This window comes from Idiotropiscis lumnitzeri, chromosome 2 (assembly GCF_059441095.1).
Source record: "Idiotropiscis lumnitzeri isolate Australia: NSW breed Sydney's pygmy pipehorse chromosome 2, RoL_Ilum_1.0, whole genome shotgun sequence".
Lineage (NCBI taxonomy): Eukaryota > Metazoa > Chordata > Actinopteri > Syngnathiformes > Syngnathidae > Idiotropiscis > Idiotropiscis lumnitzeri.
Genome location: NC_142392.1, coordinates 33,931,169 through 33,950,683, shown reverse-complemented (window position 1 = coordinate 33,950,683; position 19,515 = coordinate 33,931,169). Strand labels below are relative to the sequence as shown.

At 40.3% G+C, this 19,515-nt stretch overlaps 1 protein-coding gene across 1 annotated transcript in view; it reads left to right on the top strand.

The window, feature by feature from the left end:
• The window catches only part of LOC148342366 (uncharacterized), a 157,941-nt gene extending 142,370 nt beyond the window's left edge, over nucleotides 1–15,571 (top strand). Inside the window, exon 2 of the mRNA XM_088288539.1 lies at nucleotides 13,854–15,571. Coding sequence (XP_088144665.1) covers nucleotides 13,854–15,229 — 1,376 coding nt within the window. The 3' untranslated portion in view covers nucleotides 15,230–15,571. The remainder of the gene's footprint in view (nucleotides 1–13,853) is intronic.
• The last annotated feature ends 3,944 nt before the right edge of the window (nucleotides 15,572–19,515 follow it).

The following is a 19,515-nucleotide window of genomic DNA, read 5'->3' as shown; positions in this document are numbered from 1 at the left end:
AACAAAAGAAAGAAGAAAGATTTTATTCTCGTCACATGCTGATGTCAAAAGAAGTCTCCCCAAAAACGTGCGAGCCCCCTCTCAGACATTCCCTTCTGATAGGGAATGCCCAAATAGGACATGAATATCTAATTTTCCCTTGTTGCATATGCATTCCCATCCCGCTAGCAACGCGAATCCCTCGAACAGGAGCTCACCTGAGTCACAATCTCGGACCACACGCACATCAGAACCACACAACCAGCCACAAATACGAATGTTGAAGCCACAGAACAAAAAGATCAGATATTGTTTGGACATTAATGACGTACATAAAGAAATTTCAGCCTTGATTGGAGAACATAACTGCATTTAAATTTTTAGTAAAATGAAACAATTATTGATGTTATGACCACTATGAAAAATTTGAAAGACACAATTTATCGGGATAATCATCAGTTTTCATTTTGTTATGTGTAGTTTGTTCATGTTGCATTGTTCCTATGACAAAGACTATGGTTAATCGTATGTTTGTTGCCCAAATGTACCATTCCAACCTGATTGATGTTGAGAATGATGAACTCGAACTGGACAATGACGAACTCGAACTGGACACTGAAACCTAAAAAACACATGGACCCTTTTTGCCCCTGACCCAACAAGTGCACACATACACCACACACGAAGATCCGGGAAGCGAGGACGGCTGTCCCATCCTACCACGAGGCAAGGGCCTCCACCAAGTCACCTCAGGGACAAGCTCTGCGTGGAGACAGTTTTTTTTTTTTTTTTCACTAGGCATATTGAAATGTTTTTTTAATATATATATATATATATATATATATATATATATATGTTTTATTCCCTGACGGTCATCAAATTATGAGGATCTAGTTCCACGTCGGAAGGGAGGAGGGGAATTTTGTCCCTACTGAGGGTTTTCACCCCTCCACTGATAATCACACTGTTGTATGATTTCATTATGATGATCTGTCTTAAAGCCGTAAGGCCATGATTTAAACCCACAAACGGGGGGAAATGTAAGATGCGCTGAGGATAGGTAATCAGTTTGTGTATTCATAATCATGTTTTTATACACTCATTAATGTTTAATACACACACATAGACACTTACTTGTTATTTTAACACACACACACACAGTATCCTGAAGATGTGTTTAGTTAAAGTAGCCTTAACACCGTGAGTTGTGATTTCCTGCCTGTTGGAATCTTCTGGTGATTAGTTTAGTCTAAAACAGACCACCATTGTCAGTTACTCTCCTGTCTTCTAGTGATTAGTTCAGACTAAAAAGACTTTCTTTGTATTTTAATTTCTTGTCTCCTGGTGATTCTTGAGTCAAGCTAATAAAAGCAGAGCAGAGCAGGGAGGAGGAGAGAGGAAGGAGTCACGCGGAGCTGCCTGCTCGCTTCTGCTTTGTCCCACTCTTTACCCCGCCGGCTGGTGAAAATGAACGCCATGTCTGGTTCCTCCTGGCCTCTCAGCCATATTTTTATTTCGGCCGTTACCTTTAGTAAGTTATTTCAGTAAGCTCTCCCAAAAGGCGTCAGGGCATTTAAACATGACAAAAGGACAACTGAAATGTTTGATGTAAACACAAAAATCTCATCATCACTCAGACACAATGGTTCTTCTGGCACTGATCACATTGGCTTAGTGTCAATAAAAGAGCTTTGCAAAATTCAATTTATCATATTTTATTCAAAATCACATTTACATCTTACCACAAACAGTCAGTTCCTTGAGTTTTTTTCGTCTTTTTTTTAAGCTTCAAGGATCGCTGCTATTCTCGCCATCACAATCGTGTCTCTCAGCACCGTTTTTAGAAAAGAATTCTTTAGCACAAACGCTGCAACTGAATGGCTTTTCTCCACTGTGTGTTCTTGTGTGGCTTCGTAAATGCGACTTTTGAGAGAAACTCTTGGCACAAACTGAGCAGGAAAAAGGTTTTTCTACAGCGTGCTTTCTTGTGTGGCTTGTTAATGTTGACTTTACAGAGAAGCATTTTCCACAAACTGAGCAGGAAAAAGGTTTTTCACCAGTGTGTGCTCTTGAGTGCGCTGTTAATTGTGACTTTCGAGAGAAACTTTTTCCGCAAATCGAGCAGGAAAAGGTTTTTCACCACTATGTGTTATTGTGTGGCTTGTTAAATTTGCCTTTAGAGAGAAACTCTTGCCACAAACTGAGCAGGAAAAAGGCTGCTCTCGATTGTGCGTTCTTGTGTGATATGTTAAAGTTGACTTTACAGTAAAGCTTTTGCCACAAACCGAGCAAGCAAAAGGTTTTTCACCACTGTGTGTTCTGGAGTGCTTTACTAAAGTAGACTTTCGAGAGAAACTTTTTCCGCAAACTGAGCAGGAAAAGGGTTTTTCTCCAGTGTGTGTTCTTGTGTGTTCTGTTAAACGCGCCTTATGAGAGAGACTCTTGCCACAAACTGAGCAGGAAAAAGGCTTTTCTCCGCTGTGTGTTCTTGTGTGTTCTGTTAAACGCGCCTTATGAGAGAGACTCTTGCCACAAACTGAGCAGGAAAAAGGCTTTTCTCCACTGTGTGTTCTTGTGTGTTGTGTTAAACTTGACTTTTGAGTGAAACACTTGCCACAAAATGAGCAAGAAAAAGGTTTTTCTCCAGTGTGTGTTCTTATGTGGCTTGTTAAATGCGACTTTTGAGAGCAACTCTTGCCACAAACTGAGCAGGAAAAAGGGGTTTCTCCACTGTGTGTTCTTGTGTGGCTTCGTAAATTTGACTTTTGAGAGAAACTCTTGGCACAAACTGAGCAGGAAAAAGGTTTTTCTCCAGTGTGTGTTCTTGTGTGTTCTGTTAAACTCGTCTTTTGAGAGAAGCATTTTCCACAAACTGAGCAGGAAAAATGTTTTTCTCCACTATGTGTTCTTATGTGCCGTTTTAAAGAGAATTTTGAAGTTAATGATTTCCCACAGTGAGAACATACCCAACTGTCAGTGTGACATGCCCTTTCACATTTGGCTTGCCCATCATCATTATCATCAGGAGAGCGTGATAATGTGTCCTCATTATGTACTTGTGATGGCCCCCCGTGGTCTTCGTCACCTTCTGTTGTCACGTGATGACTTGAGCTGCTGCTTGGAGGCTCCGCCCCTCTGTTGTCCTCACTCTCATCCTTGTTTGCATCTTCAGTCTTTATAGGGAGAACATTCACTGGTGACTTGTTGATCTCCTCCTCCTCCTCCTCCTCCTCCTTTTTGATGTGAGTCAAGTCTGGCTCATCTTTCACAGAACGGAGATCGTTTTCACAGACGTCTGTAGGTCACAAAAAGACAAACACACATTTGGTTTGGTCAAGTCAAAGCTCGTGCGGCGACTTTGTCCTATTTTCTACAGTGCTACCTTGACTTGAGCCTGCTGCACACGGAGCAACGCGTGCGACCCCGAATTGGACCGGACCATGAGGGCATTTCACAAAATTACATCCTACAATGTAAACCTCCCTTTTGATCCCCAATTTCATTTCTGACATCGTCACAGACGTTTCTGGAAGCGAGCTGAAGTTAGCACACGCAGGCTATTGTGTGCGTCTGATGGAACACCTGTTGTGGGACCCGAACATATTGATGCAGACCACTGGGGGCCATCGCAACATAATGTCATTGATAGAAAATAAATCCTTCAAGCGAAATATGTTTACAAGTATTTCTTATTGCATTTAGAGATAGAACTAAATGTTCCTGGGCTTGTTGGTAGAAAAGGGGGTTGTGACGTTCTCCCTTTTTAAGCCTATAGTAAGCCAAAGATGCAGATGCATTCCTTGCAGCATGCGCTTGTTCACCGATGAGATCCGTGCAACCTTGGATGGATGCATTCAATGTATTTTAAATGTTTGGATGGGGTGAAACTACGCACATGTGCACAAAACTCGACAGGGCCACCCGAGGTTCATAAATAAGACCATTACGTACTTGATTTTTTTTTTTTTTTTAAACTTAATATTTTGTGTTTTATTCACTAAAATTGATCAACCGCCATTGACGTTTTCGCGGCAGTGTGCACATTTTTAGAGTCAGGCGGAATTCCTTCCGTAAGGAATTGCTTGAACAAAATATAAAAACCAGAAAATGTTATTTTGTTATTTTTAATGTAAATTTTATACTGGGAAAAACATGGAGTTCACCCCCCACTATTGGTTATTCTTTGGCATATATTTTCTGCACTGAATACGTACTTGATTTTAAAAAAAAATAATATTTTGTGTTTTATCCACTAAAATTGATCAACCGCCATTGACGTTTTCGGCGCAGTGTGCACATTTTTTAGAGTCAGGCAGAATTGCTTCCGCAAGGAATTGCTTGAACAAGATATAAAAACCAGAAAGTGGAAAATTTTAAATAATCAGTTCAAATTTGATCCTGGGAAAAACATGGAGTTCACCCCCACTATTGGTTATTTTGTGGCATTTATTTTCTGCACTGATTTCATTAGGCATAAACAAATGTTTAGCAAACCGACAAGTAAAAGGCAATATTTAAAGATAAAAAGGGCAATAACCTTGAACGCATTTCCCCAAACAACTTAATGTTGTGATGCATATTTCTAACGATAGAAAGTCGTTCTTTACAAAGCAAATGAGAGTAAAACGGGTACAAACCTGCTTTGTGTGGCACAACACGAGGCTTGTTGCAAACTTCGCCCAGCAGTTGATGATGTTGCTCGTTCTCTTCTTTTATTCCACAAAGTTCCTCTTTGTACTTGGGTGTCGTTCTTTCACACATTTTCAAACGCCAATCCCAAAAAATCCTCCCTTGATCTCTGCTCGGCGATGAGTCATGTGCCTCTTTTCGTTAGCGGCTAGCTAGCTAACAAGCTAAGCTAATTACGCCGAAAAGGATCAACGAGCGAAGATGAGGTTATCGGGACACAAAGACTTAATGAATTATGTCGACGTCCTTTAGAGTAGCACTGGACATCCTGTGAAAAAATTACAGTCAGTTCCACACTGAATCAGAAGAATTTAGCGGTGGGTGTTTTTATTTCGGTGTGGATGTGGTCGAGGTCCTTCGGAAGCTGCGCGCTTGCTTATGACGTCATGCTTTAAGCACGTATTTTTCAAATATATTTCTTTGCCTCTGTGTTTGTTTTTACCCCTGGCTGTTCTATTTTAATATATTATTTATATAATATTTTAATTCGGTTGATAAAAAAAATGTAACAAAATAATTAAATTGACGCCACATTGGCGAGTCATCTCGCGCGTCACTTCCGCCTATGCCCGGAGAAGCCGCTGCTGGAACTGCAGTGGGACGTTTACGTTTCTCCTAACGAACGAAGCAACAATGCTGTGGTTCACTCGGGCTGCAAGATTGTATGAATATAATGTCTGCATATACTAGCAGTGCTTCTCAATTATTTCACGCCCGCCCCTACCAAGAAGAAAAAGATTCGCGCCCCCCCACCACCAATTTTTTTTCCGTCTTTGTATATTGAGATTAGATTGTCAATAAAATATCCCTTAACTAAGCTACATTGACAAGAAATATAATTTTGAGAACTATTATCGTAAGGATCTCGAAACTCAGTACTCTGTTGTGCAAATATTGATGAGATGACAAATATTTGTCATGTTATTGTTGGAGTTGGATCACCGTGGAAATGAGACGTAGTTAGTAAATCAACCTTTAAAAGCCAAACTTCCTCCAATGCGTGTTCGTTTTTTGTGCTCAAGAAGAAAAGGGTCAAATAAAGACTCAACAACTGATTAGAGGTCCGATATTTAGTTTCTTCAATTTCTGGAGTTCAGGAAATAGTACAAAGACAGATATCTGGGCGGCTTTTTCTTAATCTCACGAGAAACTGCACTCGGGCGAGCACAGTCGACAAATGTGCGCCATCTTTCAGCCCAGCTTCAGTTTTTATCGGAGTTTTTTTATGTCAAAGGTAATGTAGGTTGAATCGGTTGTCCTCGCTCCCTCCCACGGTGCGGGTCCACGTCCAAGGGAAGGACCTCCCCATGTTAGTCAACGTCTGGATAAGTTGACTCCCGTCTGGTCCCCAAGACTGGCACGCCAAGGCTGGCCTTCTCCGGCGGGCAGTCTCTCCGTCTCTCTCTCCGCTGGCATTCTTTTGTAATCTTGTCGGTGTGTGCGCGTGTATGTGCAAGTGTATGCGCGTGTATGTGCACGTGTACGTGCAAGTGTATGTGCAGGTGTATGTATTTGTCTGTGTGTGTGTATGCGTATGTGCATGTGCTCCGATCTCCAATTGTTCTGTCTTTCGGAATGTGTTTTTTTGATAGCGTCTGTGTGAGTCCTCCAGTGCCCAATTTGGTATGTTTGCATCTCTACAGCCAATGTGGAGAATGTGCTTCATCGTATCTGTCCATGAAGTGCTGTGAATGTGAGGACAGCTCATGGAAATGCTATGTGTGCAAATCTATTCTCACTACTGAGAATTTCACTCAAGTTCATACATTTAAACTAAGTACTATAAATTTAGCATATGAGAATAATATAATAAATCAGTAAACATCAGGCCTACCATCCCAGTCATTCTTGTGACCCGTGCTTCTAGTTCCATTTGATAAATGCTTTTTGTTTCATCAATGTTTATCATATTCCCTAAATATGAACCTGCTAATTTAAATAATTGACCTTCTGTCCTGTAAGTGTTTAAAATAATGCCAGCAATCATAATACAATCCTTCATTTATCATTGCAGTATTTTCTATCATTGCAGTATTTTTTTATCATTGCAGCATTTTTATTAATTTCCCCTCTGTACCATAGACAGACATTCGGAGTGTTTCCTTACACTTGTATATGTTGTGGGATGTAAGTGTGTATATACACATGGGGATTTGTGTATTTACGTATATACTGTGTATATTTGCATAGGTTTGCTTTTTTCTGAATGTCTGCTGCTAATGTCATACATTAACGGCTACATTGCACCACCGCCTCTGTGTGATCTATTTCTTTGCTGCTGTAACACTGCAAATTTCCCCATTGTGGGACTATTGAAGGACATCTTTATCTTTATTTTTAAAAACATTGTGTTGGTGCTTCTTAAATAATTTTCCATAAGATTAAGATTGAACAAAATGGTTAAACAAAAATTTAAAAAGTAAATTTTGTAACAATTAAACATTGAATACTAAATTATTCCTAAAACAGTTCAATAACTCTTGTAATTAATAGTGAATTATTGTAGTTTAATGAATACTAAAACGAATAATGAAATATTAAAGTACTTAAATACCGAAATCATTTTCGAACACAATAACAGTTAAGTAATAAAATATTATATATATATACATATTTTAATTTAAAATTCGCAACCACATCGCAACCTGTTGAAAAACCCTGTAAAAAGGCAAAGGTGCAAATATGTTGACATAAAGTATCACTTTATCATGTCAACTGTTAATAATAGGGAAATGCATTTGGAATACTATCAAACCAACAACATGGTGTCAGATGTGAAAACAAAACCAGCAACAAAAGTAAAATTCAATACATCTCTCAAGTTCATATTTGGGAACAAAAATGTTTGTTCATTTTCATACGATTTAAATCGTACGTTTTTCCAATGTTTAGAAGAAGATAATGATTTGCATCGCAAATGCCTCATCTGTCGGTGAGTTGGTGACAGTGCGCCACTCAGCCAGCAGCCAATCATATCACAGCGGGATGTGTCCTGTTCTTCCGCTTTCGTGACGAACAGGAAGTCCTTTCAGTGCGACTTTGAAGAACGTCGCTCTTTCATTCGTCTGGTCGAACAAAGAGAAGCACACGAGTTATCGCCAAGCAGAGATCAAGTGCGGATTTTTGGGAATTATCATTTGAAAATGTGTGAAAGAACGACACCCAAGTACAAAGAGGAACTTTGTGGAATAAAAGAAGAGAACGAGCAACATCTTCAACTGCTGGGCGAAGGTTGCAAGCAGCTTCGTGTTGTGCCACTCAAAGCAGGTTTGTACACGAGTGGGTTGATCTGAATCAGAATGACTTAACCAAACCAAATGTGTGTTCGTCTTTTTGTGTCCTGCAGACGTCTGTGAAAACGATCTCCGTTCTGTGAAAGATGAGCCAGACTTGACTCACATCAAAAAGGAGGAGGAGGAGGAGGAGGAGGAGGAGATCAACAAGTCACCAGTGAACGTTGTCCCTATAAAGACTGAAGATGAAAACAAGGATGAGAGTGAGGACAACAGAGGGACGGAGCCTACAAGCAGCAGTTCAAGTCATCACGTGACAACAGAAGGTGATGAAGTACATAGTGAGGACACATCAGACACTCATGACGATGATGTTGATACTAATGATGATGATAATGGGCAAGCTAAAGGTGAAAGGGCATGTCACACTGACTCATTAACTTCAAAGCTGTCTTTAAAACCGCACACAAGAACACACAGTGGAGATAAACCTTTTTCATGCTCAGTTTGTGGAAAATGCTTCTCTCAAAAGGGAAATCTAACAGAACACACAAGAACACACACTGGAGAAAAACCTTTTTCCTGCTCAGTTTGTGGCAAACGCTTCTCTGGAAAGTCCAATTTAAGAAAACATACAGCAACACATAGTGGAGAAAAACCTTTTTCTTGCTCAGTTTGTGGTAAAAGCTTTTCTCTAAGGTCCCGATTAACAGAGCATACAAGAACACACACTGCAGAACCTCTTTCTTGCTCAGTTTGTGGTAAAAGCTTCTCCCAAAAGTTTGATTTAACAGAACACGCAAGAACACATAGTGGAGAAAAACCTTTTTCCTGCTCAGTTTGTGGAAAATGGTTCTATCTAAAATCAACTTTAATAAAACATAGTCAAACACACAGTGGAGAAAAGCCTTTTTCTTGCTCAGTTTGTGGCAAAAGCTTCTCTCAAAACGCAACGTTAACAAGTCACACAAGAACACAAAGTGGAGAAAAAACCTTCGCCTGCTCAGTTTGTGGCAAAGGATTCTCTCAAAAATCAACTTTAATAAAACATAGAAGAATACATAGTGGAGAAAAACCCTTTTCCTGCTCAGTTTGTGGCAAGAGTTTCTCTCGAAAGTCGCATTTAACAAGGCACACAAGAACACACAGTGGAGACAAGCCATTCAGTTGCAGTGTTTGTGCAAAAAATTCTTCACTAAACGTAGTGCTGAGAGACACGATTGTGATGGCGAGAATAGCAGCGATCCTTGAAGCTTAAAAAAAAGACAAAAAAATGAAGGAAAAGACTCCTCGTGGTAAGATGTAAATGTGATTTTGAATAAAATATGATGTATTGAATTTTGCAAAGCTTTTTTATTGACATTAAGCCAATGTGATCAGTGCCAGAAGAACCATTGTGTCTGAGTGATGATGATTTTTTTGTGTGTTTACATCAAACATGTAAATGAAATTAATTGCCTTTGCCTGGAACAATATTTTTTAACGTTATGCTTTTCAGTTGTCTTTTTAATCGTACCTAATGGAAAAGGTGTGAGAAGAAACGGTGCTTATGAAATCGCTGCTTTCCACAATCATCAATAAAATCACTTGTTCCACTTGCTCAACTGGCCTTCATTACGCTGTGTGAAAAGGTGAAAAACAGAACTAGAAGTTGAACTATAAAAAGAACAAGAAAGAGAAACGCAAATTGGCTCAGTTTCTCTCAAAGGTTTTGGAATGTCAGGAGTTGGCAACTTGATGGCGACTGGAGTTTATTTGTCACCACGGAGGAGATGATCCGCATCACGCAGTTTGTTGCTGCTGCTGTCTGAATTGAACCCCGGAGGTCACCCGCCAGCGTCCTGAATTTCACCGGCGGATCTTCAACAATCCCGCGTCTGACCCCAAATTGTTGTGGAATTTTCAGCAGTTAGGGAAGATCAATGAGATAGTCTGGAAAATAAATTGTCTTTTGGGTCAGTCTGCCGAGTGATCTCAGTGGGACAAGTGCTGGGAAGATACTGATGCACACGGGAAGATGAAGATTTATTTGACAGGAACTGTGGAATCTTAAAACAAATATATTTTTTCTGCGTTGAGCAAAGAATAACCAATAGTGGGGGGTGAACTCCATGTTTTTCCAGTCTAAAATTTGAACTGATTATTTAACATTTTACATTTTCTGGTTTTTATATCTTGTTCAAGCAATTCCTTATGGAAGGAATTCTACCTGACTCTGAAAACTGTGCAGACTGCGGCGAAAACATCAACGGCGGTTGATCAATTTTCGTGGATAAAACACAATTTATTAAATTCAAGTGCGTATTGGTCTTATTTATTTCTGTACTGGCGTAGTCGGGTGAGAGTCAATGAACCTCGATGGCCCTGCACAGTTTTGTGCACATGTGCGTACTTCACCTGATCCGCGCATATGAGCATTAATTCCATGTCCTTGATATCAGACATTGGCGTATTTCACTAGTGCGGTCTTTTCCAGCACTAGTTATACATTCAGCCACACTAGTGATGTCCTTTATTGTTGTACTAGTTGCACAGAAACTCTGACTAGTGACTCATTTTCAGCAACATGTTAAATAGTAAAACGTGGATTATTCCAACATGTTAACTAGTGAGAGCGAAAATACCCAATAGTTAACTTGTAATGGCTAAAATACTTCCTAATTGGGCACTGGAGGACTCACACAGACGCTATAAAAAAAACACATTCCGAAAGACGGAACAATTGGAGATCAGAGCACATGCACATATACGCATGCATACACACAGACACACCCTTACACCTGCACATACACATGCACATACACGTATACCTGCATATACATGTGCACATACACACGCACACATGCACACCGACGAGATTCCAGAGCAATGGCAGCTGGAGAGACGGAGAGACTGCCCGCCGGAGAAGGCCAGCCTTGGCGTGCCAGTCTTGGGGACCAGACGGGAATCAATTTATCCAGACGATGACTAACCTGGGGAGGACCTTCCCTTGGACGTGGACCCGTGCCGTGGGAGGGAGTGAGGACGACCGATTCAACCGACATGACCCTTGAAATAAAAAACTCCTATAAAAACTGAAGCTGGGCTGAAAGATGGTGCGCATTTTTCGACTGTGCTCGCCCGAGTGCAGTTTCTCGTGAGATTAAGAAAAAGCCGCCCAGATATCTGTATTTGTACTTCCTGAACTCCAGAAATTGAAGAAACTAAATATCGGACCTCTAATCAGTTGTTGAGTCTTTATTTGACCCTTTTCTTCTTGAGCACAAAAAACGAACACGCATTGGAGGAAGTTTGGCTTTTATAGGTTGATTTACTAACTACTTCTCATTTCCACGGTGATCCAACTCCAACAATAACATGACAAATATTTGTCATCTCATCAATATTTGCACAACAGAGTACTGAGTTTCGAGATCATCACTATAATAGTTCTCAAAATTATATTTCTTATCAAATTAGCTTAGTTAAGGGATATTTTATTGACAATCTAACATCAATCTACAAAGACAGAAAACAAATTGGTGGTGGGGAGGCGCGAATCTTTTTCTTCTTGGGAGGGGCGGGCGTGAAATAATTGAGAGCCACTGCGAGTATATGCAGACATTATATTCATACAATCTTGCAGCCCGAGTGAACCACAGCATTGTTGCTTCGTTCGTTAGGAGAAACGTAAACGTCCCACTGCAGTTCCAGCAGCGGCTTCTCGGGGTATAGGCGGAAGTGACGCGCGAGATGACTCGCCAATGTGGCGTCAATTTAATTATTTTGTTACATTTTTTTATCAACCGAATTAAAATATTATATAAATAATATATTAAAATAGAACAGCCAGAGGGTAAAAACAAACACAGAGGCAAAGAAATATATTTGAAAAATACGTGCTTAAAGCATGACGTCATAAGCAAGCGCGCAGCTTCCGAAGGACCTCGACCACATCCACACCGAAATAAAAACACCCACCGCTAAGTTTTTCTGATTTAGTGTGGAACTGACTGTAATTTTCTCACAGGATGTCCAGTGCTACTCTAAAGGACGTCGACATAATTCATTAAGTCTTTGTGTCCCGATAACCTCATCTTCGCTCGTTGATCCTTTTCGGCGTAATTAGCTTAGCTTGTTAGCTAGCTAGCCGCTAACGAAAAGAGGCACATGACTCATCGCCAAGCAGAGATCAAGTGCGGATTTGTTGAGATTGACGTTTGAAAATGTGCGCAAGAACGACACCCAAGTACAAAGAGGAACTTTGTGGAATAAAAGAAGAGAACGAGCAACATCTTCAACTGCTGGGCGTAGGTTGGAAGCAGCTTCGTGTTGTGCTCCACAAAGCAGGTTTGTACACGTCTTACTCTCATTTGCTTTGTAAAGAACGACTTTCTATCATTAAAAATATGCATCACAACATTAAGTTGTTTGGGGAAATCGTTCAAGGTGATTAACGTTTTATTTTGGAATATTGCCTTTTACTTGGCAGTTTGCTGAACATTTGTTTATGCCAAATAAAATCAGTGCAGAACATGGATGCCAAAGAATAACCAATAGTGGGGGGTAAACTCCGTGTTTTTTCCCAGTTTAAAATTTGAACTGATTATTTAACATTTCACATTTTCCAGTTTTTATATGTTGTTAAAGAAATTAAGTTTGTCATGTTTCAAAAATATGCTTACAGGTTAATAAAAGGTCACAAAAACATGGACTTCTTAAACAGGAAAACGTTAGTTCAGTGGTAACAGAGTTGTGTCTTTGCTGGCAGTTGAGCAGGAAGCCACAAAAAACAGATGCACGCCGTTTAGCTCGCATTTAACAAGTGTGACCCAAACATGTCTTGTAAGATGAAACCGTTTGAACAACAGGAAGCGTGTGGACAGGTGTGATGAAGTCAAAGTGTTCATGTTTTTCCATTATTTATGAGTTTGCATATTCAAATTGCTTTCCTGTGCTTCAATGAAACGCCGCACAGGAGCGGGAACGCTTTTCTCTTTGGCGGACTGCCCCTCGCAAGTGACAAAGACAATCTTGGCTGGGTGATTCATTTATGAAGGCTTGTCTCGTTTTTGACAAAAACTCTGACGTATCTTGTTCAAGCAATTCCTTACTGAAGGAATTCTGCCTGACTCTAAAAAATGTGCACACTGCGGCAATAAGATCAATGGAGGTTGATCAATGTTTGTGAATAAAACACAAATTATTACGTTTTTTAAAAAATCAAGTACGTATTGGTCTTATTTATTGAAGAACTTTGTTCTGTCTTGGTCGGTCAGGTGAGAGTCAAAGAACCTCGGGTGGCCCTGCTCTGTTTTGTGCATGTGCGTAGTTTCACCTCATCCAAACATTTAAAATACATTTAATGCATCCATCCAGGGTTGCACGGATCTCATCAATGAACAAGCGCATGCTGCAAGGAATGCATCTGCATCTTTGGCTTACTATGGGCTTAAAAAGGGAGTATGTCACAACCCCCTTTTCTACCAACAAGCCCAGGAACATTTAGTTCTATCTCTAAATGCAAAAAGAAATACTTGTAAACATATTTCACTTGAAGGATTTCTATTCTATCAATGACATTATGTTGCGATGGCCCCCAGTGGCCCCCATTAATATGTTAGGGTCCCACAACATGTGTTCCATCAGACGCACACAAGAGCCTGTGTGTGCTAACTTCAGCTCGCTTCCAGAAACGTCTATGACCATGTCAGAAATTTAATCGGGCATCAGCCGCAACGTGCTTCCTTTTTAAATGCTCTATCACTGTTGTGCTGCTCGGAAAGGGAGGTTTACATCTTAGGACGTAGTTTTGTGAAATGCCCCCATGGTCCGGTCCAAATCGGGGTCGCACCACGCATTGCTCCGTGTTCGGCAGGCACAAGTCAATTTAGCAGGGTAGAAACAATATAAGACAAAGTCGCCGCATGAGGTTTGACTTGACCGAACCAAATGTCTTTTTGTGTCCTGCAGACATCAGACAAAATGATCTCTGTTCTGTGAAAGAGGAGCCAGACTTGACTCACATCAAAAAGGAGGAGGAGGAGATCAACAAGTCACCACTGAACGTTGTCCCTATAAAGACTGAATATGAAAAAAAGGATGTGAGTGAGGACAACAGAGGGGCGGAGCCTCCAAGCAGCAGCTCAAGTCATCACATGACAACAGAAGGTGATGAAGACCACTGGGGGCCATCACAAGCACATCATGAGGACACATTATCTGATGCTCATGATGATGATGATAATGAGCAAACTAAAGGTGAAAGGGCATGTCACACTGACTCATTATCTTCAAAGTTGTCTTTAAAAGGCCACAGAAAAACACACAGTGGTGAAAAACCTTTTTCCTGCTCAGTTTGTGGCAAGAGTTTCTCTCAAAAGTTTCAATTAAAAATCCACACAAGAACACACAGTGGAGAAAAACCCTTTTCCTGCTTGGTTTGTGGTAAATGCTTCTCTCGAAAGACTCATTTAGTAAGGCACACAAGAGCACACAGTGGAGAAAAACCTTTTTCTTGCTCAATTTGTGGCAAGAGTTTCTCTCGAAAGTCGCATTTAACATGCCACACAAGAACACACAGTGGTGAAACATCTTTTTCCTGCTCTGTTTGTGGAAAATGCTTCTCTCAAAAGGCAGGTTTAACAATCCACACAAGAAAGCACAGTGGAGAAAAACCTTTTTCCTGCTCAGTTTGTGCCAAGAGCTTCTCTCGAAAGTCACATTTAACAACTCACACAAGAACACACACTGGAGAAAAACCTTTTTCCTGCTCGGTTTGTGGCAAAAGCTACTCTCAAAAGTCTCATTTAACAAGCCACACAAGAAAGCACAGTGGAGAAAAACCTTTTTCCTGCTCAGTTTGTGCCAAGTGTTTCTCTCAAAAGTCGCATTTAACAAACCACACAAGAAAGCACAGTGGAGATAAACCTTTTTCATGCTCAGTTTGTGGCAAAAGCTACTCTCAAAAGTCTCATTTAACAAGCCACACAAGAAAGCACAGTGGAGAAAAACCTTTTTCCTGCTCAGTTTGTGCCAAGAGTTTCTCTCAAAAGTCGCATTTAACAAACCACACAAGAAAGCACAGTGGAGATAAACCTTTTTCATGCTCAGTTTGTGGCAAGAGTTTCTCTCAAAAGGCAAATTTAACAAGTCACACAAGAATACATAGTGGAGAAAAGCCTTTTTCCTGCTCAATTTGTGGCAAAAGCTTCTCTGGAAAGTCACATTTACGAATCCACACAAGAACGCACAGTGGAGACAAGCCATTCAGTTGCAGCGTTTGTGCGAAAAGATTCTCCACTAAACAGCATGCGGAGAGTCACAATTGTGCTGGTGAGAATTATTAGATTAAAAAAAGAAAAAAAAATGAAAGACCCGTCTCTTTGTGGTAAGATGTAAATGTGATTTTCAATAAAATATGATGAAATTGAATTTTGCAAAGCTCTTTTATTGACACAAAGCCAATGTGATCAGTGCCAGAAGAAGCAATGTGTCTGAGTGATGATGATTTTTTTTCTGTTTACATCAAACATTTAAATGAAATTAATTGCCTTTGCCTGGAACATTTGTTAACATTATGCTTTTCAATTGTCTTTTTAAACGTACTTAATGGAAAAGGTGTGAGAAGAAACTGTGCTTATGAAATCGGTGCCTTCCACAATCATCAATAAAATCACTTGTTCAACTTGCTCAACTGGCCTTCATTACGCTGTGAAAAGGTGAAAAACAGAACTAGAAGTTGAACTCGAAAAAGAAACAGAAAGAGAAACGCAAATCGTCTCAGTTTCTCTCAAAGCTTTTGGTATGTCAGGAATTGGCAACCTGATGGTGTCACGATCAATGTGTTGTCGTTGCAGCTGGGTGGGCGCGCCCGTCGACGCGCCACCTCGGGACTCGGCCGCGAGCGAGACGCGCTCACGAGCCACACAGCTGCGACCCATCAAGTAATGACTCACGGGCTATTTAAGACAGCCAGGCCGACACTCTCGCGTCGGATTATTGACTCACCTTGCTCTTGCCCATGTGCCTTCGCTACTATCTTCGCCCAAGTTCTCCCGTGTATGGTCTTTGTAAGTTTTTGATGTGTTCTATGTTTCAGCTACGTTTCGGCTCGCTTTTTGTTCTCGCTCCGTGCATTGGCTCTAACCTCTCCCTTTTGTGGAAGGACATCCTCGTTTTCGGTTCTCTTGCGTTGCAAGCTTTTTCTGTTCCTCGTTTTGGCTCTCCTGGTGCGAGTTCCCTCCACCAGCGTTTTTCGTTCACGTCTTTTGGCGACATTAATTATAGATATCCAAGTATTAGTAATAGCAAGCTATCTTGCCTATTCAATGATTGTGATTTGCCGGTCCTAATAAACCCCTGTGATCCAAACTTTTCCCTTGTCAGCGTTTTAAGAATCCGCCTTCACTGCTTTCCAGCTTCGGCTGGAGAGCGGTCCTTACAGATGGCGACTGGAGTCAGCGCTGGTTTTCTCGCTGTGTTTTGCTGGCTCGTATATGTATGGTCCATTGAACAAAACTCAAACTCTTCAAATATCCCCTCACATACATTTAATATTACGCTTTTTGAATAAATTTCTGACTAGCTAAAACCTCTTTCTAGGTTGAGCTCTATCATGTGTTTTGGGTTTGTTGCGAAGCAGAATCTCACTTCGGAAAAACTATAATTTTGTCAAATATACCAAATATTTTTGTTCATGCTATATTATATTTTTTATACTTTGGATTGCTTATATAATGAAATCGGGAAATATTAAAATGTAAAATTAACAACGACATACAGACTTAATGCAATTAATAAGAAATATAGAAACATTTTATAAATATTGAACACATTGAGAAGAGTTAATCTTGAAATAAATATTGAAATATAAAAAATACTTATGTTTTAAATTATTTCAATAACCCGACCCCGGATGAGCGGCAGAAAATGGCTGGATGGATGGAATGATTTGAATTGCACACATATTCAAATGAACAAATATGTTAAGAAATATTCAAGTGTGAAATAAAAAGGTTTAAATTAATAATGATATAATTTTGCATATTAAAATAATTGAATACATATTGTAGTATTAAATAACCAAGCTTAAATATACATTGAAATAAATAAAAAAAAAGTTGTGTATTTTTAAATGGCCTAATTTAGATATGGGAAGTGTTGGAGCAGTTTTCTTTTGAGTAATGCAGTATGGCAACACCACCACTGGGGCAATTGAAGACGTCAGCACTGGTTGCGCTCATCATCAGTAACGAATGCTGGACAGGTGGGAACGCTGGTCGGATACCGTTTTTCAACCGCACTTACTCAAGACGCATTATTTATGTACAAACTGGAAGATAGAAGATAATATATTGTATTGATTACCGCATATGCGCGTATGGTTTTGATTTGAAGTTTGGAAGACCGTAGCCATTTATTTATTTCTTTATTTGATTTACTTGACTTCACGGCATGACATCTGGACTGAAATGACTACGATTAAGACTAACCCTTGACTGTTTGACGTGGCATACATAACTGCACATTAACATCAAGACCAGTGAAGCCGAGCGAACATCATCGCAACTTCAACCCATGGTGAGTGAGTGCGCGTTAAAAACTTTCTTTCGCCAGCGTATCATTGAAACGGCAGTAACAAAAGGTTGAAAAACGTCCGAAAGGAAAGTAATTGACGAAAGAAGTAAAAGTTTGAAGACGGAACGCTGTCGTGTGGATAGTGGCGTGGCCGTTTGGAATGATTGATCGTTTATAAATAAAGTGGATCGCTCAGCCAACGCGGAATGAATTGACGTGGCGCATTAGTGAAACGCATACAGCTTAAAGATAGAGGTATGACTTGTATTGTTTTTAACGCTTGCAAATGTTAAACGAAGCACAAGTGAACGAAAACATTCCAAACTCCCGTGTTGACTTTGCCGATTGTATATCGTGATAGAGACGCTATTTTTTGAACAACGAACGAGCCAGTCAAGTCGCTGTCAAAACAAACGCCGCCTTGTCGCTGTAGATTGCGTGTACGCATATTCGTGAAGTTAACACGATGTCTCGCACCAATGATAATAATGGCAATCTCGACCAAACTATTGGAATTGAGGATATTAATAAAGGCAGAACCCAAAATGACATCGTTAAGTGTCTCACCCATGAAATGGAAGAATTTGATCCCAATCATTCCGACGCCGATAAAATGACGGGTGACAAAAATAAGACATCAGAACCCGAGAAAGTGACCCCCAAACCAGTCGAACATGGGAAAAGAAAACCCAAACTAACTGAGAAGGCTCTGAAGAATAAAATGGAGGGATTAATAAAACATAGATCTGCTAAATATAGTAAATTAACATCAAAGATGAATTACATTGAGTCCATTATGCAAGTAGGATATGATGACATTGAAATAATCACCCAATCGTACAGCAATTTCAACGAAATAACTGAAGAATTTACAGCCATTCAAAAAACAATTTATGAATTGCTCAAAGAGGAAGAAAGGGATGTGGATCACACACATTGGTACCTGCCCAAAGCTGCTCAGATCTATAAATTTAGAATGACAGTAAAACAATGGCTGCAAAAGGCAACAACAGTTGAACAGTGGGTGCAACAAAGTACAGACTTTCCTTCTAATCAATAACAACATCTGAAGAAAGCTAAAGGACAACGAACGCAGTCCAACTGTGAAAGGGAAAGTCAGGATTCTTGTGTGTCAGTGGGAATAATGAGCAAATTGGAGCGGGATACCAAAGAGAGCAAATGTAGCAGCCGCTCATCCTCAACCAGATGCAACGCTGAAGTGGAGAGAGCTGCACTTTTAGTCCAGGTCGAAGGTCTAAAGAAAGCACAGGCCCTTGAACAAGAAGAAGCTAAATTAAAGGCGAAAAGAGAAATGTTGGTTCTTGAAATGCAACTTGCTGCTGCAGATGCAAAACTCAAAACCTATGAGGACATGAGTTTAAGTGTAAAGGGCAACAAATAAAGGCCAAAGAAAGGATTAGAACTCCGTTATGGTTATGGTAATGGTGAATGGGATATTGATGACGGCAGTGCTACGGAAACTGACGATGCTGATGATGAATGTGACGATGATGATGATGGTAATGATGAGCGGAGTGGAAAAACAGGTTGGCAACCACAACCATTTGATTGTTTTAACGGGACCAGGCCTCAAACACCATCGCCCACACACAGCAAAACCACCAATGCCAAGCCGACCCAGAAACCAACTGATTCCTGTTCCGAGCTATTAAAAATAATGCAAAAGCAAAACGAAATAACCGAAATGCTAATTAAAGAGCAGAGACTTTCCACTTTACCTGCGAAGGAGCTCACAATTTTTAAGGGAGACCCCCTGCTTTACCATACTTTTATACGCACCTTTGAGCACTGCATTGAAAGCAAAACGGACAATGCTCGTTGTAGACGCCAAATAGGGGTCAAATGTGTGTGTGTATTACTTTTGTTGAGCACTGTGTGGCGCTCTGACTGATTATATAAAAGGGAAGAGCAAGAAGGTATGCCCAGGTATGGACTTGAAGGGCATACAGGTTTTTGACCGCTTGGGCGGAGCGTGTGCAACTTTATGGTGTTTTAGATTGATTTTAATATTGACGATTGATAAATAAACCTAACC